General features: G+C 37.5%; 1 protein-coding gene across 50 annotated transcripts in view; it reads right to left on the bottom strand.

The window, feature by feature from the left end:
- TTLL5 (tubulin tyrosine ligase like 5) overlaps positions 1–23471 on the bottom strand; it is a 295613-nt gene that overhangs the window by 165245 nt on the left and 106897 nt on the right. For 48 of the 50 annotated variants that reach the window (XR_010123769.1, XM_054448025.2, XM_054448030.2 and 45 more), the window contains 6 exons: positions 19035–19155; positions 15328–15474; positions 14125–14228; positions 11280–11407; positions 8424–8510; positions 7454–7849 (listed from right to left, as the gene is read on the bottom strand). Coding sequence is in view for 49 of the 50 variants with exons in the window: in XM_054448025.2 (XP_054304000.2) it covers positions 7454–7849; positions 8424–8510; positions 11280–11407; positions 14125–14228; positions 15328–15474; positions 19035–19155 (983 nt within the window). In the remaining variant the exon portion in view is untranslated. The remainder of the gene's footprint in view (positions 1–7453; positions 7850–8423; positions 8511–11279; positions 11408–14124; positions 14229–15327; positions 15475–19034; positions 19156–23471) is intronic. The other 2 variants (XM_063651922.1, XM_063651921.1) reach the window with 1 other exon arrangement.

The raw sequence follows: 23471 nt of genomic DNA, 5'->3' as shown, positions 1-23471 counted from the left end.
GGGTAATTTTTCTTTTCTTTTCTTTTTTTTTTTTTTTTTTTTTTTTTTTTAGTAGAGACAGGTTTTGCCGTGTTAGCCAGGATGGTCTTGATCTCCTGACCTCATGATCCGTCTGCCTTGGCCTCCCAAAGTGCTGGGATTACAAGCGTGAGCCACCGCACCCGGCCCCAAAATGGTATTTTTTTACACTCCAACAAACAAAAAAGTTCCTGGGCCGGGAATGGTGGCTCACACCTGTAATGCCAGCACTTTGGGAGGCTGAGGCAGGAGGGCCACTTCAGCACAGAAGTTCGAGACCAGATTAGGCAGCAAAGTGAGATCTCTTCTCTACAAAAAATTAGCTGGGTGTGGGGACACGGGCCTGTAGTCCCAGTTACTCAGGAGGCTGAGGTGTGAGGATTGCTTAAGCCCTGGAAGGTCAAGTCTGCAGTGAGCCACGATTGCACCACTAAACTCCAGCCTGGGTGACAGAGTGAGACCCTGTCTCAAATTAGAAAAAAAAAGAAAAAAAGAAAGAAAGAAAATTCCTGTTGATCCATAGCCTCTTCAACACTTAGTATTGTCAAGTGTCTTAATTCTTCCCATTGTAGTCTTCATGTACCTGATTAATAATGATGTTGAACATGTTACCTCTTTTCTGGTATCATTTTTCTATTGGGCTATCTTTTTCTTATTGACTTACATGATTTGTGCTTTTGTTTTTACTTTTGCTCCATACCACAAGTTCTTAATGATGGTCTCCTTTATTATTTTATTTCATTATGGAAGTTTTACAACTGAAATTGATTTTATACATGGTGTGAGGCAGGGATCTAATTTCATCTTTCTCTGTGGGGATAATCAATTACCCCAGAAGCATTTATTGAGACATCTCTCCCTTTCCTCTGATCTACAATGCCATCTCTGTCATACATGAAATTTCCATCTTCCTGTGTGATTGTTTCTAACTTTCTATTCTGTTCCACTGGTCAATCTGTCTACACATTTGCCAATACCACACTGTCTTAAGTATCAGAACTTTATATTAATAAGGTGCTCCTCCACCTTATTTTTCTTCTTCAGTAGGTTCTCACTATTCTTGGCTCTTTGCCTTTCTATTATCATTTTAGAATAAGTTTAAAAAATTCAATGACACACTTGTTGAGATTTTGATTGGAACCATATTGAATACAGAGATCAATGTGATGAAAATGGAAACTTTGATGATATTGAGTCTTCCTATGCATGTACGTGGTATATTTATCCATTTATTTAAATTTTTGTTAATGTCTAATATCTATATCTTTCAATGTAGTCTTATAAAACTTCCTTTTCTTTCTAAATATATTCCTAGGTGACACAGTTTTTATGCTATTATTAGTGATATTTTTAAAAACATTTTTATTGGTGGTGATGGCTGCAAAACAGTGTGACTGTACTGAATGCCACTGAACTTAAAATAGTTCAAATGTTAAATTTTATGTTATTTATATTTTGCTACAATCAAAAAATTGTTTTCTATCACTTCTGGCAAATAATTTTGAAAGCAATTAATTTTTAAATATTGATCTTATGCTAAAATAACTATTTCTAAAATGTATCTGTAATTATTTTGTTTTCTATGTAGACAATATATTAACTGCAATTACACAGTTTTGTTTCCTCTTTTTTGATCCTTATGCTTATACTTGATCTTAGCCAAAAGGCTAAGAAGGGATGATCCTTATGCTTATAATTTCTTTTTCTTATCTTACTATGTTGGTTCTGATCTCCAGTAAAACACTGGACAGAAGGAATGTTAGTGGGCATCCTTACTTATTCTTAATGTTAAAGAGAATGCTTTCAACATTTCCATATTTAGGCTGATAGCTCTTGTAAGTTTTTGGCAAATACCCTTTTTTTAAGAGAATCGCCTTCTCTTCCTACTGAGCTGAGAGTTATCATCGTGAATGAGTGCAGAATTTTATCGAATTCTTTTTCTGCATGTACCATGATGAAGAATATGGTTTTTTCTTTATTATATTTATATGGCAAATGATATTTATAGGTTTACTAATGTTAAACCCCTCTTACATTCCTTGAATAAACTTGCTCATGGTGTACTATCTCTTTTAGATGTTGCTAGAGTTGATTGGCTTTTATTTTGATTCAAATTTTTGCATTTGTGTTAATAAATAAAGCCAGTCTGTAATTTTCCTTTTTAATACTGTCCTTAACTGGTTCTATTATTAAGATAAAACTAGCCATACAGAATAAGTTGAGGAAAATTCTCTTTTTCCACACTCCAGAAGAGTTTTTTTAAAAATATATTTTAATTATCTACCTTTTGAAAGATTAGAACTTACCCATAAATCTAGGCCTTATGTTTTCTTTAAGACTTTCAACTACTGTATCACTTTTTAAAATACTTATAGGACTATTCAGACTTTCTTCATCTTCTTGAGTCATTTTTACATAAGTTATAGTTTGTATGAGTTTGGCTTGTTTTATGTAAGCTTTCAATTTTATTGGAATAAAGTTAAGAAGATTACATTATTTTTGTCATTTGGGGTGTATTTATATTTTCTATGTCTGCTTTTCTACTCCTTATGTTATTTATCCATGTCTTCTCTTTTTTCTTGATAGGTGTCACCAGAGGTTTGTCCATTTTATTAGGCTTTTCAAAAAATCACTTTTGGCTTTGCCACCCTCTACTGTGCCTTATATTTGAATTCTATAATTATTGCTCTTATCTTTATATTTCTTTATCCTTTATTTAGATTTATGATACTGTTGTTTCTATAATGTCTAAAGCCAGACATTTAGCACATTAATTTCCAGCCTGTCTTCTTTTCAAATATGTTTTTATTTACTTATTTACTTATTTATTTATTTATTTTTAGAGATGGGATCTCGCTATGTTGCCCAGACTGGTCTCGAACTCCTGCACTCAAGCAATCCTCCCGCCTCAGCCTCCCAGGGAGCTGGGACTACAGGTGCACACCAACTATAATTATTTAAGCCAGTAAATTTCCCTTCAAATACTGACTTGCACTGCTCTCTACTTATTTGGACATACAGCTTTTTCATTATCATTCAGTTCTAATACTTAATAATTTACTTCCATCAGGATTTCTTCTTTGACTCTTAAATTTTGAAATACATGGGGGTTTCTTCTATATCTTTTTGTTACTGACTTTCAACTTAATTGCAATGTGGACAAAGAATGTGGCTGTGTGATACCAAGTCTCTGCAATTTGTTCTCTTGTTTATGATGTAGGATATGACAGATTTTTATAACTATATCATGTACGCTTGAGGCGTTTTGACTAATTATTGGGTGCACAGTCCTATATATTATCAATAAATAAACTTATGACCTTGTTCAAATCCTCTTTATCCTTTCTGCATTTTAAAAATCTGTTTAGTGTATTAATAATTAATAGAAGTACATGGAAATCACCCACTAAGATAGTGGATTTAAACATTCTTCGTGTGGCTGTTTCCATTTTTGTGTTACATATTTGGAGGCTATTTTATGAGGTGCAGACACTTTTAGAATTGTTTAACTTTTGACTGAACTGAACCTTTTGTCATTATGTAGTTACTCTTTATCTGTAAGAAAGTTTTATATCTTCAAGCCTATTTCAGCATATATTAATGCAATCATACCAACTTTCTTCTGGTTAGTACTTATCTGGTATTTCTTTCTTCAGTTTTTTACTTTTAAACATTCTGTGTCCTTAAACTTAGGTGTGCCTCTGGTAAACAGCACATAGTTGGATTTTTTTAAACTTTAAAAATCTGTGAAGTTTAACCTATTTAAGTTTATTTGCTTCTTGATATATTTGGACTTGATTTACCATGTTTTTTGTTTTGTTTTGTTGTTTGAGACGGAGTCTTGCTCTGTGCCCAGGCTGGAGTGCAGTGGTGTGATCTTGGCTCACTTCAACCTCTGCCTCCCGGGTTCAAGCAATTCTCTTGCCTCAACCTCCTGAGTAGATGGGACTACAGGCCAGCGCCACCATGCCTGGCTAATTTTTGTATTTTTAGTAGAGATTGGGTTTTACCATGTTGGCCAGGCTGGTCTTGAACTCCTAACCTCAAGCGATCTGCCTAACTCGGCCTCCGAAAGTGATGGGATTACAGGCATGAAATACTCTGCCCGGCCAATTTACTATGCTTTAAATTTCTACTTATCTTGCTTTTTCTATGCTTCTTGCTTGCATACACCTAAGTTTCTGCATGTTTTTTATCCACAATTCATTTTTCTTCTCCTCATTAGAATTTATACTTTTATTCTTTTAGTGATGACCTTTGAAATTTGATGCTGTATATTTAACTTTAAAAAGTCTATAGTTAAATAAAATCTTACTCCTATTCCAAAACCATTCAATTACCACAGAAAAATTTAACTCCAATCAATTACAGGCTGTTGTCAATTATATATTTTTGTCCACATATTGTCGTCTACTACTATTTAATCCATTCAGATTACGTTCTCTGACCACAGTGGAAATAAGCTAAAAACCAATTACAAAAATAAAGAATCCCAACTACCTGAAAATTAAACAATATATTTATAAATGATCCAAGAGTCAAAAAAGAAATCACAACAGATATCAGAAAATATTTATGAACTCACCAACTTCTTTTGTTCACTATCCTTCTCTTGGAAAGGATCAAAAGGGAGGGTTTTGAAAAAGTTTTTATGATAACACAGGCCACTGAAGACATTCATCTTACTGAATTTCTTACATGGGGAAAAATAGTTCAAAGTAGAACATTATTGATCATTATTATTACTGATTTTAGAAAATTAAATCACAAGAACAATGATCACCCAGAATTAGCAGATATATACACATGCATATATTCATATTTATGACTTATTAAAGTGGACCATTTAATATCTCTAACTCAAGCTGCATATTAAAATATCCATTTCATTTGAAAACAGGTATTAAGAAATATAGACTGGCTATTTATAAAACATGTCTTAGCTGTAACTCACCTTAACATAGCTATTACTAGTGTTTAAATCTTGACTGATGTTAAGATAGTCCCCAAATTGATCCACAGATAATAATCCTATCAAAATCCCATCTGCCTTTTCTTGAGGAAATTGACAAGCTGATCCTAAAATTCATATGAAAATGCAAGGGATCCAGAACAGCCTAAACAATCTTGAAAAAGAAGAGTGAAGTTGGAACAATCATCCTTGGTGATTTCAAAACTTACTATAATGCTGTAGCAATCAAGACAATGTGGTATTGGCATAAGGTCAGACATATAGATCAATGGAATAAATCTGAGGCCTTAAAAATAAACCTTTACATTTATAATTAATTGATTTTTGAGAAGAGTGCCAAGACAATCCCATGGGGAAACAATACTCTTTTCCACAAATGATGCTGATATAACTGAATATCCACATGCAGAAGAATGAAGTTAGACCCCTACATCATACCATACAGAACAATGAACTCAAAATGTACAAAAGACCTAAATGTAAGAATCTAAACTATAAAACATAGGAGGGGTCGGGCACGGTGGCTCACGCCTGTAATCCCAGCACTTTGGGGAGGCCAAGGTGGGCGGATCACAAGGTCAAGAGATTGAGACCATCCTGGCCAACATGGTGAAACTTCACCTCTACTAAAACTACAAAAATTAGCTGAGCATGGTGGCATGTACCTGTAGTCCCAACTACTTAGGAGGCTGAGGCAAGAGAATCGCTTGAACCTGGAGGTGGAGGTTGCAGTGGGCCGAGATCGTGCCACTGCACTCCAGCCTGGTGGCAGAGCAACAATCCGTCTCAAAAAAAAAAAAAAAAAAGGAGGAAATCTCTGTGACACTTGATTAGGCAACAGTATTCCAGATATGACACCAAAAGCACAAGTGACAATAGAAAAAAACAGATAAATTGGACATCATTAAAACCTAAAACTTTTGTGCTTCAAGAAAGTGAGAAGATAACCATCAAGGAGAGAAAAAATATTTATAAATCCTATCTGACAAAGGGCTTTTATCTAGAGTATATAAAGAACATTTACATTCAACAATAAAAAGGGAAGCATACGAATTTTAAAAAGCGCAAATAATTTAAATAGACATTCCTCCAAAGAAGATAAACAAATACCCAATAAGCAAATGAAAAGATATTCAACATCATTAGCCATTAGAGAAATGCAAATCATAACCACAAAAAAGAGATACTATTTCATACCCATTAGGATGTGAAAATCAAAAACAGAGACAACTCATAGTTTTGGCAAGGACAGGGAGAAACTGGAACCCTCAAACACTGCTGTTAGTAAAAGGGCACAGCCACTTTGGAAAACAGTTTACAAGTTCCTCAAAAAGACGAAATACGAAAAGTTATCATATGAACCAACAGTTCCACGCTAGCTATACACTCAAGAGAAATAAAAACATATGTCCACACAAAAACTTACAAACAAATGTTCATAGCAGCATTATTCATAATGGCCAAACATTATAAACAAATCAAATGCCCATCAACTGACTAATGGCTAAACAAATTGTGGTATATCCATACAATGGAATATTATTCAGCCATAAAGGGAATGAAGTTCCTACTACAACATGGATGAAGCTGAAAAACATTATGCTAAGTGAAAGCAGCCATTCACAAAAGGCCACCTATTATGATTTTACTTCTATAAAATGTCCAGAATAGAAAGCAGCCATTCACAAAAGACTACCTATTATATGATTTTACTTATATAAAAATGTCCAGAATAGACAAATCTGTAAAAACAGAGAAGTAGATCAGTGGTTGCCAGGGGCTCGGGGGAGGAAGAAACAGACAGTGGCTGCTAACAGGTATGGGGTTTCTTTTGGAGATGATGAAAATGTTCTAAAATTAGATAGTGGTGTTGATTGCACAAGTCTGTGAATATATACATATATATAAAAAACCACTGCATTACTGAATTGTACACTTTAAAAGGGTGAATTTGATAGAATGTAAATTATATCTCAATAAAGCTGTTATTAAAAAATGGAGGACAAACTTGACAATATAGGTCTATTTCAGTTAAAATGATATATCCTATTCTAAGAATTCTTTGGTTATTTATTCAGGTAATTCTTGCCTAAAAACTAACTTGTCTGATGTTGGGAATAACTATTTGAAGCACAGAGAATGCATATAGCACACTCATAGGTCTATGGTTATCTGTGACAGGAAATCTCTTGACTAGGCTGTAGGCTCCTAGTGAACAGAAGCCTTGTCAGATTCATCTCTTTATCTCCAGTACCTAAAAAAAGTCCTGTTTCCTTTTGTATCAATGAAGGCATGCTACTGGATGCAATGCAAAAGTCTTCTTTAGTCACGTCAGAACAATGCAGTGCGTGTCCATTTCCATTTCAAAATTCAAAAAAAGGTAAAGGGAAGAGATGACATTCTTTCTTTATTGGGGCTGGGGAGGAGCTCACATTGTGGACTGTCTTTCATTCTCTCACTCACCTGCCTTTGCTGAAGAGGGACGAGACAGTTTCTGGCTATAGATGTGTGCAGCACTTTGGAAGGAAGAAAAGGGGCCAATGGTGTGACTTCCTGATCGACAGCGTGGCAGGCCAGCAGGGTTTGGGATGTTCTGTGTCCCAGTATGTAGGCAGGGAGAAGCACTGGCAGAGACTGTGTTCAGTAAAACTGTTGGCTGGTGAGGCATGCTGGGGATAGCTGAAGGAATTTGAGATAAAGAAGAATGGTGGCCAGGCCCTGGAGAGAGGTCAGAGGTTGTAACAGATGACAAATGGGTGTTGGGAATTTTCTGCAGAGTAGCAGTAGGACCAGAGAAAGGAGTAGAGGAGGAATTGCTATAAACTAATTTTGCCTCTTTTTCTGCTGAAGTGGTAAATCCTATTAAAAACAAAACAAAACAAGACATCATTATAGGAAAAACAAACATACAATCTCTATAAAACATAAATGTTTTTAAAACCTAAACATCACAGTAATCTTGGCATGAAACAGAAATCATGAAAAATACAGACTTTAATGAGTGTTCATCATAAACTTAATGATTTTTGCCTACCAGAAACAACCTGGCAACAGAAATAGGAATTTATTTTTATTCCTTTCTAAAAGCTGGAGTTGGGACTACCACTATGAAACAGAGCAGGCACGTTTTACACATGTTAGGACATCAAGATGAAGTCTCCACTAGCAACAGCTAATTCCTCTCCCCCTTCTTTTCACCCTTCTAGGAGAAACGAATGCACTCAGAATCTCTAAAGAAAATGAAAAAGTCTTCGGAAGGAAAATAGCTTATCAATAGATAAGAGAAAATTCTAAGGGAAAAGGAAAAACAAAGAAAAATATTTCTTTGGGGTAATGTTGCATGCTTTAGAAATATTTAATATCTGATGACTATTTCCTTCTTTTAGGGAATTATCAGAGAGCAGCAAATCTAGGTAGGTTTGAAATCACTCACGAGATAATTTATCAGAATGAATTTCTGTTGTCTGTTGCTGTTTAGGCGGCTTTATTTTCACTTCTTCCATTATAGTCTCAGGGTGATCTGAAATAAGAAATACTAAGCTTGGACTCTCTTATAATCAATTGCAAGTCCATTGTTCTATACATAATTTTATTTCCAAAAATATAACACAACTGCTAATCAATGCTGGGAAACATCGCACGTCTCATCACACTTTTCCAAAGATGGAGACACCCACAGCCCATGGAGTAGGCAACCAATTAAATGATTCCCAGCTATTCCCAATCCCAGTACAGTTAACTGAACCGGAGAAAGGTACCTAAACCCAGGGCAGCCATCCACGGACAGCCAACAAGCTAGGGCTTATCTGGAAAAAAATAATAAGGGCGGTCAGATGCTTATGCCAGGAATTCAGACTGAGGGTTCTAAGAGATCACGTTGGTTGGTGGTAGCCCCTGGAGCCAAGAAGTTATAATATGTATGGAGCAGTGAAGCTACCCGGAGACAGCAAGAGTGGTCCCACTATTTCTTGGCATAATACCTGGATACTATGATGGCTCTGTATCTTAAACTCCTCAGTTTTTTGTTTTTTTTTTTTGAACGAAGTTTCACTCTTGTTGCCTAGGCTGGAGCGCAATGGAGCGATCTCGGCTCACTGCAACCTCTGCCTCCCAGTTCAAGTGATTCTCCTGCCTCAGCCTCCTGAGTAGTTGGGATTACAGGTGCCCGCCACCACACCCGGCTAATTTTTGTATATTTAGTAGAGACGGGCTTTCACCATGTTGACCAGGCTGGTCTTGAACTTCTGACCTCAGGTGATCCACCTGCCTCAGCCTCCCAAAGTGCTGGGAGTACAGGCGTGAGCCACCACACCTGGCCTAAACTCCTCAGTTTTACTGGAGATAGGTTGATCAGTATATTCAATAATAGTATCACTCTAATCAATTTTGACATTAATAACTAATTTTTTCTCCACTACAGAATTTTGAAACAGAATAGCCAGAGCTAATCATATATAAAAATATTCCAAAATCTTTGTCAAGGGCTAGAATCATACAAAAACTTAAGAAAGGCCATTTTATAGATCATCTTTCAGAGTGAAAGAATAAAGACATAGGAATTTTCTCCCCTCCATCGCCAATAGCAGTGGTAACACTGTCACACACTTGTTTGTTCATGTTTGAAATGAGTCCAGATACTATACTATCAAATGTCATAATGTTGTTTCCTTGACTGACGCCTTCCTACTGCCCCTCCCCCGGCCAGTTATCCTTAATAGGTTTACACAGGTTTGGATCTTACGTAAAGGTAGTCCTTAAAACATAAACCCTAGAATTTCGAATGACCTATCATTATAAAAGATGTAGCCACTACATGCTGTTACGGCTTCCACATTGCTGCCAGGGGAGAAGTTACTAGATGAATGTCCATCTAGGCCCCTACCTCCCCAAATTAGCACACTTTTCTCTATTCCAACCTTATTACAAGAATTCCTTTGTCTCCCTTAGCCAAAACTCTTATAGGAGCTTTTCAGAGATTCTGCCAGCTTTCTTCTTCTATTCACTCACCCGACTTTATCTACCAGACAATAAACTTGATAAAGTTAAAGACTGTGATAGTCCTGGTCATTGTATCCCTAGCAACCACGAAAATGCCTAACACATAATGGGTGCTAAGTAAAAAAAAGTATAGAAGGAATGAATGAACAGGTGAATGAAGTTAGAAAAACTCGAAGAAAAGGGCTGGATTCAGGACTTCCAGTAATACAATAATTCAATCATACCATGAGTTAAACAGGCTTATGTGGATTGGCCTATGAACCAAATCAGTTTTTAAAACATTAACACTGTTTCTTTGGGAAAATTCATTCCACATTTTAAATGACCAATCTTCCTGGCTATTTCCACATTAGATTATCATAACTTAAGAGCAGGGAAGAAGTCTCCATCTTTGAATCTAGTACTTAGCACACTGACAAAATCAGTATGTTGATTACCTATCTCTTAGGCTTCCATCTAGGTTTTAAGTTAATTTTACATTTAAAGCACAGAGCTTTGTTTATAACAGAATGTCACTGCTATTTTTTTTTTATCATGGTGACGTGAGCTAGACAGCCACATCCATATTCAATTCCAAAATCCCCAACCATGGAATTCCCCAGCAGTAAGAAGTTTTAGAAACATGTAGGGGCATTCTGGATTATCACAATGGCTGACGGAAACTAATGGCATGTCAGGCTTGGAACCAAGTATATTAGACTTCCCACCAGGTATGGAACAGCCCCACACAACAAAGAATTCTCCTGCCCAAAATGTCAATGATGTTAAGTTAGAGAAAGTAACAAACTTGACAAGAGTCAGAAATAATCATTAAGAGAGACAGAAGAGTATATTAAGAGCACAAACTTTGAGTCAGGCAGGCTATGTATCAAATTCCTTGTCCCTGCACGATAAAGAATAACCTTGGGCAAGTTACTCAGTCTCTTTTAGCTTCTTTTCTCATCTGTAAAGAGGTTCTGTAGTAGTGCCCACTCTATATGGTTTTGGGAAGTAAAAAATAAGACTATGTCCAGCAGATAGAAAGATAAGTGTTCACTAAATATCAGCTATTATTAGCTTTTCTTGAAAAGCTCTCTGCTGTTAATTATCATGAAAAAAAATCAGACCATGCCCTTCTTCTGCTTTTAGGACAAAAAGTACTGTCCCCCATTCTCCACCCCCTCCCCATGCTGCAAAGTCTCATTATCTTAGGGACTATTAGTGCTTAGCCAACACATTATTCCTCATTCTCCTTTGCATTTCTCACTTCTTCACTTGTTCTTATTTTTCATTCATTAACCAGTATACTTACCACCTTTTGCCCCACTATCAGAATAACTGTTGTTGTTCTTAGAACTTTTAGAGTGAGTCCCCAGGAAGACACTAGCAGACTTGTTCTTTTGGGTATAAAAAGTCAACACCTCCTCCAGTTCAGCCTCACTGAAATGAGGAGAAAAAGTATGGTCAGACAGGAAGCTATTCTGGAAAATCTTTCCACCAGATTTTATTATGAAAACAGAGCAAGCTGGAAAAGGGAAAAATGAAAAGCACAAGCTGAAAATTCCCTATTAATAGGTGGTTAAAATAAAATATAAATGAAAGCAATCTAAAAAATTAAAAACCTAAGGCTTTATTCATCCTGCAGTGAATTTTCTAGATCTACACTGTCTAATATGGTAGCGACTAGTCAGTCATATGTGACTATTTAAATTCAAATTAAATTAAAGATTCTTTTCCGTAAACTAGCCACACTTCAAGTGTTCAGTAGTCACCCACAAAAAGTTCTACTGGACAGCCACATTCTAGAACAGGCAGCAACCAACTACACACCGTGGGCTGTACTAAACCTGACCAGCGACTTGTTTTTATGGCCCCCAGCCAAAAATTTTAAAAAGTATTTTTAAAGAATATGCAAAACAACAATAACAAGAACCACCACCACCACCACCACCACCCATATGTAGCCCACGGAGTCTGAAATGTTTATTATCTGGCCCTTTACGGTTTGTTCAGCTCACTTCTAGATAATTGAAGTATTTTCACTTAAAGGGCCACTTGTCATTTTCATTGCCTATGTCAGAAATAAGGAAATCCACCAATAACCATAGAATTCCCTAACCATCTATATAATGCACGAGACTAAAGGAGATCATCTCTAAATCACTTCAAATTACTGAAATTATATGCTCTTTATGAACAGCCACAAAATAGAAAGTATAAGGAAACAGATGAGAGGCTAGTGGATTCTTCTAGTGACCATATCACACATGGACTTTAACATCTGTAGCAGCCTCTCAATGACCTTTTTCTTCTCTTTTTCTTGAAGCTTGGCTACGTTCTAGAAAAGTGGCTATTAAGTGAAGTATGCCTGCATTATCACAGAGAACCTATATCCCATCTTCAGAAAACACACTCTAACCAGAACCTAGAAACCACCTTTATGAATCTCAGTGTAAACCCTAAAGTCTTCAAAGTAGCCAAATGCCACAAGATAAGTCTCTCAAGTGACTATCAAAGATCTACAGCTGAGGTTGCAAACCTTTGCCTGTCAGTGTGTTTTATTTGGCCCTTCACAGAATACTGAAAGGCAAAGGTTATGGTTGGTCAAAATACAAGCTGCTTTATATCTGTCTTATCCTTTGCCCACTTCATAATTTATGTTTTCCTGTCTGACTCCGGCAGGTATTTGAATTTACCAGCCCTGAAAAGTATCCATGTACTCAAACCAAATTTAATAAAAGAAGAACTGACGTTACCACATTATTTCCCGACAATCAACACCTAATCCCCAATCAGAAGTAATTATGTTCCAATGCATTTTATCTCCAAATCTATATAATTAGTTAACAATATGTTATAATTCATTTTTAGTATCCAGTTAGACTTGCTTGGGAAATAGTGTTCTTTTAAAGGCTGGGTTTTTAAAAATATATATTTTAGGGATTTTGAAGATCCTAAGGATAAACCTGAAAATTATCTTTTAGCTTTAAAAAGTAGAGCTATTTTCTGGACACAATCTGTTTTTTTTTTTTTTTTTTATCCTTTTGTGTTTTTATAACGTTGATGAGAGAAGCTGTTTCTATACCTCTTTTATCAATCATATTACTTAAGACTCAAAAATGTCAACAAATAACACCATACAATTATGGACTCCTACAAAATGATATATTTGTTTGCTGTAAAGCTCATGATAGTGAGGTCTGAAAAAGGTATTAAACAAAGATTATATTATGCTGGTGATTGATAAGCCCCTACCCCTACCTCATTTAACTTCAGAAATCAACATAGGGTAGATTTTCTACTGATTTTCTCCCTATTTGTGACTTTGACAGTTGAAGCCTAAGTAATGGGGTTTACTGTTTTTTTATCCTATTTTATTTTAATGGTTTTGCACATCTATTTAGAAAAAAATCCTCCAGTGTAAGTTTTACAAGATTTAAAATTAAGTGCCTTTGTTATTTCTTCCTTTGTAAGCCAACATAAATGGACAAAATGGCCTGGCTGACTTTTATCAAGATAGACAGATGAATATCGAGATTTTCCACTTCTAAAGGCTAACCCTAAGCATGAAGAACTTGTTCTATTTTATATAAATTAGGTGTAACCCTCACAGAGTGGAGAAATTACAAATTCCTCAGCCTATTCAATGTAGGCAAAATTTGGTCATTTCTACCCCATGAATAGGTCAGGGACAAATTCAGACCCAGTAAATATGAGATGCCTCTAATTTCAACTTTCCAAAGGGCTCTCATGTGACTTCAAGAGATATGTACTGTGAAGGCTATCGAGAACTACAGCCCTGCTACCCAGCAGTAATGTTTTGATAACTGAAGCCATGAAAATAGCAACATAATTGGCTAAGATATGGAGAGGCCAAGCCCATACAATTTTTTCTCCTTCTGAGAATGATTTCTTTTTTCATCATTTAGAGACAGGGTCTCACTATGTTGCCCAAGCTGGCCTTTAATTCCTGGGCTCAAGCAATCCTCCTGCTTCAGGCTCCCAAGTAACTAGAACTAAAGGGGTGTGCCACTGTGCCCGGCTTTAAGAGTGATTTCATTCACATCCATGTATCAGAAACAAAGGAATGCTGGGTACTCAATGAACATTGTGGAAGACAGAATAAGACAGCTTTATCAATCAAGAATGTCTACTACCTTGCTTGTCTGATGAACTCCTGAAAGTTTTCCATATTCACCCCATCTTCCTCTTCTTCCTCAACTTTCTTCTTTGATTTCTTTTCAGCCATTTGTTCTGTTTCCTACCCAGTGCCCAAACCCCACAGAAAAACAAGATAAAACTGACTCCTAATAAATATGCACTTCATCATGTAGTTTCAATAGCCTTGAGTTAATCTGTCCTTATAGTAAAGACATTTAATTCTTGTATGTACTTTTGCCACCTATAAATTTGATATATTACTTTTGGCCATGATTTTGTAAAAGATTTTGAAATTCCCAAGTAAAAGTTGCAGAATGAATGTAAATTTTAATCATGTTTTTACTTTCTACTTACACAGCCCATTGATTAAAGAGCTTTTTATAGTAGCTTAGTAATATCTATGATGACCCTTGTAGCTTTAACAATATGACAACAGAGACACAGTATTTTGTTCCAAGTAGGAGAGGAAAGACAGATCTTGGAAGGTACTCTTATACCAGCTTCCATACTGAATAAATTCTTCACTTATATAAGACATAACAAAATTCTCAACAGATCTGGAGTAAATTGTGGCTATGAGTTTGGTGCACTAATATTCTACTAACAATTCCATGCAACTTTAGAAAAGCCATTTACATTTCTATCAGCTTTTCCTTCTGCAAACTGACCAAACCTCCCAAACCCAAACACCCAAAATGATATATATCCTGGGATATAGAATGCTTTGCAAAATATTCTAATTAAATAGTATATTTCTTGGGCTTGACTGTAAAATTCTGTAATGTTTAAAATGTTTTAAAGATGAAAGTATAACTTGTTCAAGAAAGAATATGTCATCACATTCAATCCACAGTTCAAATTTGTTCTCAAATGGTCAATTTGCCACTTTCTACAGGCACTAACAACTGTGCAGACTCACACAGCCTAGGATTCATCTCAGTGCTCAAAAGGAATATGCCTTTTGATAAGAATTAAGAATTAACTATGGCCACTGGGCCTTCAGAAGTAATAAATAGTTTTTCAGACCATCTGGGTTAAGGTGTGGGGTCCTGCTTCCCCTAACAGTAATACACAAAGGATGGTGATGCCAGAGAACAGAAGAAGAGCGTCTCCATCCAGTTGGACAGAGGCTTCTATCTAGCCTGTTTCTGACAGTGTATGGCAATCCAAAGCACAAGACTAACAGATAAAAGACTTACCTTGTTGTATACAATGATAAAGTCACCCAGCTGGTGGGCCAGGATTCTTCTGCGTTCCAGAAGTGCCAGTCGTCGGCTGGGTAATACCATCCTCAGTGAATGCTGGAGGTTATTTGATGCTCGCTTGAGGAAACGAACGACCAGCTCCTATAAATTAAAGAGTCATGGGAGAAAAAAAAAGGAGGGATGGTGCTAAGCAACAGAAGACAAGTTACGCAGGCATTATATAACAGCGATGTAAGAAGACATATATTACACATTTCAACAAACAAGACCCAGAGCAAACAGGTTAGGTATAAGAAGCATACAGAAAGACAAAACAAAAACGAAAGAAACTTATTCCCTTCCCTCAATAAGCTGGCAATCAGAAAATTTAAATCAAGTATGTATATAAATAACTATGTAATAAAGTAGTAGTTGTAAAAGTACCACAGTACGTACACAAATAGTACTATTTAGGGAAGGTAGCATTCAAAGACAGGTAGTAGGAACTAAAACTGGGGAAGCAGATGAAAGTATCAAAGGTGAGAAGACAGAGAATACAGAAATATTCATATTTAGAGATAGAAAAGATGAGGAAGTATCAGGAAAAAAAAAAAACAAGTTAGAAACACCAGAAACACAGAAAACCAGGAGAAAATAGGCTGGGTATGGTGGCTCACATCTACAATCCTAGCACTTTGGGAAGCTGAGGTGGGCAGATCACTTGAGGTCAGGAGTTCGAGATCAGCCTGGCCAACATGGTAAAACTGCATTTCTACGAAAAATACAAAAATTAGCCTGACGTGGTGGCACACACCTGTAATGTCCGCTACTTGGGAGGCTGAGGTATGAGAATCACTAGAACCCAGGAGGTGGAGGTTGCACTGAACCAAGATCATGCCACTGCACTCCAGCCTAGGCAACAAAGCAAGATTCCATTTCAAAAAACAAAAAAAAAAGGAAATTAAGAGAAAATAGTGTCATGGAGGCCAACTGAAGAAAGGGTTCCATGTCAAATGCTTCCAAGAGGCTGGAGCTGGAAAGGCCCATTACAAAGACAAGGCCTTGGATCTGACCACTGAGGGATAATTTCAGGAAAACAGTTTCAATAAAGAGAGTACAAGAAGACATTAAGAAAATGCATGGGTAATGAAAAATATACGTGAAGAGTAGAAACTAATGACTTTAAAAGTGTCGTGATTAAGGCAAAGAAAGAATTATCACAGTAGTTTGAAAGGTAATAGCTTTTTTTCTTCCCCAAGGATAAGGGAGCTTTTAGATTTGGGGGTTGTCAAGGAGGGCACAGTGGAAAGTTATTAAGGGAAAGAACGAATACATCTCACGGAAGATGGGGGCAAAGGATTTTGAAATCTGAACAGATACCAATCAGATTACTGATGAAATCATAAATGCTTCAAAGAGAGATTTTATAAGGCCAAGAGCCTTAAAGATGTTGTTGTCCAAAAACCACAACAAAACTGCCTTCAGATGATAAATCTGGGGACGTTCTGTTGATGTGCCTTCTGTGAGTTATGAGATAAGGAATCTCTAACCTAAACTGGAACAGAGAGGCCAACTCTACATCTACCTTCCTACCTTCCTCAAAAGCAAGGCCACTGCTACAATCATCAGGGAATGGGGTAGGGCTTGCACTCTCTCTCCCTCTCTCTCTCTCTCTCTCTCTATATATATATATATATATTTTTTTTTTTTTTTTTTTGAGACGGAATCTTGCTCTGTCACCCAGGCTGAAGTGCAGTGGTGTGATCTCGGCTCGCTGCAACCTCCGCCTGCCAGGTTCAAGTGATTCTCCTGCCTCAGCCTCCCAAGTAGCTGGGACTACAGGTGCGCACTACCACAGATGGGGTTTCCCCATGTTGGCCAGGCTGCTTTCGAACTCTTGACCTTAACTGATCCATCCGCCTCAGCCTCCCAAAGTGCTGGGATTACAGGCATGAGCCACCGCACCCAGCCTAGATATATTTTCAAGAAATAATTCACAGAACTGGTATTAAGTTTTGCAGTGATGATCCTCAATATTCTTGTAGAAAGCCCCAAAGAAATACTGTGTGAATTCTGAGCCAGAATCTGCAGTGGTTATTCTTTTTTGAACTATTTTTTTTTCTTCTTGAATTTGATTTTGGTTCATTGTCCTTTGGTGCCAATTTACTCCAGCATAAGTGAAACAGCCTCATAACCAGAGGGTTGAATTTCATAGTTCTACTCTGCTGTTTTTACTATAGGGTGGTTTAAGCTGTTATATTAAAACATTATTTTTTTCAGAGTGGAGCAGACAAACTGACTCTCAAAAAGGCAGTTTCAATTTTCCACTTGGAAAGAGCAGAGCTAACATTTTCCACTGATGGTTGAAGGATTATTCACAACACACAAGGTTTTATCTCTGGGTTCCATTGGCTACTTTAAATTCATAAGTTGTTTTCTGGGATAACCAACATGTTTTTACAATAAGCCTGGCATAAAGACTTGCCTTTTGTATGTGGAGGACTAAAAATTACAGTAAGGTCACCACTGAGTGGAACAAAGAATGCAGCTTTCTCAGACTTTAAGGCCCCTCTCCTTTAGGTGACAAATCCCTGTTATTAAAAAGAATATGGGGCCAGGCGCGGTGGCTCATGCCTGTAATTCCAGCACTTTGGGAGGCCAAGGAGGGTGGATCACCTGAGATCGGGAGCTTGAGACCAGCTTGACCAACATGGAAAAACCCCGTCACTACTTAAAATACAAAATTAGCCAGGCTTGGTGATGGGTGCCTGTAATCACAGGATTACAGGCTGAGGCAGGAGAATAGCTTGAACCCAGGAAGCGAAGGTTGCAGTGAGCTGAGATCGCACCACTGCACTCCAGCCTGGGCGACAGAGCGAGACTCTGTCTCAAAAAAAAAAAAAAAGAATATGGAAGGGGTGTGGCTTCTTCCATAAACTCTGACCTTACCAAACAGCTTAAAGCTCCCCATCATTCTGATTCACACACACAAAACTGTCCTAGAATACTGAATCCCAGGAATGTTCAAATGACTGATATACAGTAAAAATGATTATACAAGTTTGATTCTAGCAATCTAAGAATCTTACGAGGTTACAACTAGTAAAGTAAAAAATACCAACTTGGAGGATGGTGCATTCTGACAGAGCCTATGATAAGGTGATGACTTTCAAAGAGCTAATTTGACTCCTCAGGACAGAAAATAAACACTTTGCAATGCATGAAAACAATGGAGGAGCAAGTAAAGTACATCTGAGTTTAAGTTCTGGTTTCATCACGTATAACCTGTGGAACCTTGGCTTCTCGAGGTCTTTGTTTGCTCTTCTGTAAAATAGGGATGATAATGCCTACCTCAGAGTTAATAACGTGAAGTTGCTTGAGAAAAGACTGTAAATTGTTATTCTTTTAAAGGGCTTTGCACAGGGCTTCACATCCAATGAGAAATCAATTTCCATTTCAAAATGAAACACATTGATGCCTTCACTACATGGTGTAATGAACATAGCTCCAGGTCAAAGATTTGCTTCACATTGAAGTATAAGAAATAAGTATATATAAATCTTGTAAGTATAGATTTATAAGAAATCTAAAAACTTTCTTATGTAATAATTCTTTCACCAGAAAAATACATTGCACTTTACCCTAATAGAAAAAAAACAAAAAACAAAAACAGAAAGAAAGAAAAAGGGAAAGTAAAAAGGTTCCAGTAAGAAAAGCCTTACCATCTGTTCATCCTCTTTGGCAGCCCAACTGGCACTGAACGTCTGACCGCCACTGTCTTTCATCAGGCGAATTTGAACATGCTGGAGATAGGCAGAGAATGCTATTCGGGCCTGCACTTTGCTATAGAAATCCAAAACAACAATCGTTATATGACAGAAGTGTAAACCTACAAAATGTGTACTTGCTTCTCTCAAAGTGGCCTTTGAGGATCCTTCTATTATGATGGCTAAGAAATATGAAACCCATCTTACAGCCTGTGAATAAGGATTCCTTCTAAGCAGTACATGAAGGTTTTTCTTTTTAAATTTCCTATTAAAAGCATCAGAGATGGAGAATCCTATTTATTTTCTCATTATTAGCATAAGGGAAAGAAACAAGAATTCAAAATTAGATTTCCTACTCCTTCTCTTTGAAATTTTTTTTTTGAGACAAGGTCTCATTCCGTCACCCAGGCTGCAGTGTAGTGGTGGAATCTCAGCTCACTGCAACCTCCATCCTGCTGGATTCACGTGATTCTTGTGCCTCAGCCACCCAAGTAGCTGGACTTACAGGTGCACACCATCACACCCAGCTAATTTTTGTATTTTTAGTAGAGACGGGGTTTCACCATGTTGGCCAAGCTGGTCTCGAACTCCTGGCCTCAAGTGATCCACCTGCCTTGGCCTCCCCAAGTGCTGGGATTACATACAGGCCTGAGTCACTGTGCCTGACCCTCTTTGAACTTTTTAACAACTTTCTTGGGGGAATAGACAGGAGAAGTACTGAATCTTCACAAAAACCACTGTATTAATGAGAAAATGTTTTTCACATTTGGAAGTCCGTAAGAACTTATCAGTTAGTGCAAAAGCAAAAGTGTGGATTTTGCAATGGCAATTAATATTTCTAGTATATAAAAGTGTCCAAAGCAGGAAATAGATAAAACCTATAAAGGGACTCTTAAGACCAAATTTAAGGCCACACTGTTCTCAACTACAAGATGGAATGGCTGGAGCCCAGAGCAAATGAGGGAGGTCCAACAGAGTTTGGCACAGATGAACTGATGGGCCAGGCAGGACAAGCCCAGATGTTCAGTGGGCGAAAGAAACCCTCAAGTCTTGTGAAAAGCACCTCAGCAACATCATTAAAGAACCCAGCTATTTTCTGCCTGGTGGCCTAGGCTGGAAATAGGAAATCTGATCAAGCTATAGTTTGGAAGACAGAAGTACCAGAGAGACACTGATGATTTTCACCTCAGCTGCTATTCATGGCAGATCTGTTTTCTTTCAGGCAAGATTTTGGTTACTTCAGCTGATCGGCCTTCTGATACTGTAGCCAAAATTGTATCAGCGAAGATTAGGGCCCAACACAAACTTTGTTTACAATCCTCACAAATGCAATCACTGAATGCTTTCTACTGACTGTTTTCACAAGGTTAGGAGGTAGGATTTGGCTAGAGTAAGCTGCAAATCATAAGAGGGCTCCAGTCTAGCTTCCATGTGTGTGTTGGAGAATTGGAGGGCAAGGGAGTCAGGATGGGGAGTAGATTTGCTTTTGAGAGTTTAATACATAAGAGCTTCAGAACATGAACTATGAATAAGGCTAGATCTTTGTTACTAGCAGGGATGGTTTTTACGGGAGCATAATATGGTTTTGAAATAATACACTTATATTTTCTTTTTTTTTTTTTCGAGACAGAGTTTTGCTCTTGTCACCCAGGCTGGAGTGCAGTGGCGTGATCTTGGTTCACTGCAACCTCTGCCTCCCAGGTTCAAGCGACTCTCCTGCCTCAGCCTCCCAAGTAGCTGAGATTACAGGTGCTCACTACTATGCCCAGCTAATTTTTGTATTTTAATAGAAATGGAGTTTCACCATGTTGATCAGGTTGGTCTCAAACTCCTGACCTCAGGTGATCCACCCACCTCAGCCTCCCAAAGTGCTGGGATTGCAGGCATGAGCCTCCACGCCTGGCCATAAATGTACATTTTCAACTGTTCCTCAAAGACAATACTTATACTCTTGTTTACCCAGAGAGCATATACCACTTTGCCCTGAATCAATCCTATAAGCTTTGTCTCCACAACAAATTATTCTCAAGTCAAAATAAATTTAAAAGATCCTCAGTTTGGGTCAATAAATTCACCTACAATATAATGAGCAAGAAATAGCATGTTTCAGACACCTTCAAAAGTAGCAGAATATCCAATTCCACGGATTAATACCTTTACACTAAAATTTGAAGATCTTTTAAATAAGGGGATTATTGCTCATAAGTTGAGACTTCAATCATTGTTTTGTTGTGAATCACTGTTGCAAAGCAAATGAACAAATATTGAGGTTTCCATTTCTATAAACGTCATGAATGTTAATTCTGAGACTGTCTCTAAGGTATTGGACACATTGTTCAGCTAGTCACTTGCAACAAACCCCCCAAAAGATGAAAGAATGAAAACCAGAATGATTTACACCAAAGAAACCTATTTTAAAAAACAAAAGGTTATGCAGATGCCCAGTATATAAGATATGCAAAAATGACTTGATCCTTAGAGTTTTGAACCCTGGCTGTGGACTTTCCCCAAACCCCTAAGTAGCCTCTGAGACACTTCACTGAACAATGAGCAGCTTTAGGGAACACAGTCTGAAAACCACTGATTGACACTAACGCAGCCTGCAGTTTTAACAGTTTACTCATTCAAAGTGACAGCCACAAGATTCATGAAGAAATAATTTATTTCTACAACAACTAAGCAGAATGTTATTGCTGGAAAGGACCTTAGAATACAGTCCAGTGGTTTTCAAATGCTCTATTTTCAATTCAGTGAAATCTTTTTTCCCTCTAGGAAGAAGTTTGAAAAAACACTTGTCTAACTCCATACCTTGGATTGACAGAAAAGGAAACTGAGGCCTAGAGAAGCTCTTTGACTTGTCTATGACCACACGGCCAGTTGGTAGCACTAAAACAGCCAGAGCTCAGGTCTTCTGACCGAGTTTAGCGTATTCTCCACTGACAGAACTATTCTTATTCTCCATGACACTGTTCCAAACCTTAACTCTATCCCCTGCTACTCCATCCCCTGCTACTCCAATGTCACCCTCCAGCCTTTCAGTATAAGAACTGGCCTCTACTTTAGAAATAAAGACTATCATGCATAAACGGCTAAACTTCCTTGCTCTTAAACTTCTATCAACTTCATTCATCCCATAGCACTTTCTTTCTGACTAATAGGAAGAGATATTCCCTCCTCTGGCCTCTTCCCACCTTGCTTTAGGACTCTTCTCTACCAATATGTCCATTTCTGCATTTCTAATCCTCTTATCCTCAAATCCTTCCCCTTAGTCTATAAACAAGCTCCAGAACCTCTTCTCAAAAGAAAAAAAAATCCGTTTCTTTTAGCTGACTGTCTCCTTGATGCATTCTTACCTTCCTTTCATTGCCAAACCCTTAGACAGTTAGTTCACACTTGCTTTCTTATTTTCTCCGCTCACAACTGCTCTTCCACCTACTCAGTTGGCCCTAGGTCACAAATCCAGAAGTCTCTTTTCACTATTCACCCTAACTAGGGCTGTTTGAGGCTCTACAGACCTGAAATGCTCATTCTGCAGCTTTTACCATACTACTCCTTCCTGATCTTATGTCTATTGCTCGAACTGCTACATCTTGACCTTTTTACTGACTTACCCATTGAACAGTGGTATTCCCCAGGGCTCAATTCTTTTTTTATCCTTGCTGAACCAAATAAATTTGTGAACAATCTTATCCATTCTGAAGACTTTACCTATCAACTATACAATCCTGTTCAACCTTGACCAACAAAGCTGTCCACCTGTCTATTGGACTTTAGCCCAGAACCCTTCTTCCTTACTACGTCTTAAATCAAACTCATCATGAAACCAACTCCTATGTTCCTTATATTGACCAAAGGCAACACCAAGTTTCCAAATGTGAAAAACTCAGTCTCATCAATTTTACTTTGTAAATTTTACTAAGTCCATCTCATTCTCTCCACTCCTAAAGCCATTACTCTGATCAAGGCCTTCATCTTCCTGGCTCTGGACAATTCTAACAGTCCCTAACTCACCCCCCTACCTTTAGTTTCACTATCCCACAATGCAAGCACGATTTACTTTCTAAAACAAGATCTCACCGTATCATTTATCTGCTTAAAAGTCATCTAGAAAATAAAGCTTAGGCTCCTCTTACGGCCCTTCACAATCTAACAGCAGCCAATTTTTTAGTCTCATTTCTTACCATGCTCTTCTCCCCATGTAATTCCTCTAGTCTGTATTTTGTAAACACACCAAGCTCATTACGATGTCTGGGCCTTTGTACTTGCTATTCTGCTGGCAGTATTCTGCCTCCTACTATTCACACGACTGACTCCTCATCATTCAGGACTTACCTCAAAGGTTACCTCTTCATGCCAGATCACTGCAATTAAGTAACTCTGCCCAATTACATT

Source organism: Pongo pygmaeus, chromosome 15 (assembly GCF_028885625.2).
Source record: "Pongo pygmaeus isolate AG05252 chromosome 15, NHGRI_mPonPyg2-v2.0_pri, whole genome shotgun sequence".
NCBI classification, from domain to species: domain Eukaryota; kingdom Metazoa; phylum Chordata; class Mammalia; order Primates; family Hominidae; genus Pongo; species Pongo pygmaeus.
The sequence above is the reverse complement of the archived record's forward strand: the minus strand, read 5'-3'. Positions and strand labels throughout refer to the sequence as shown.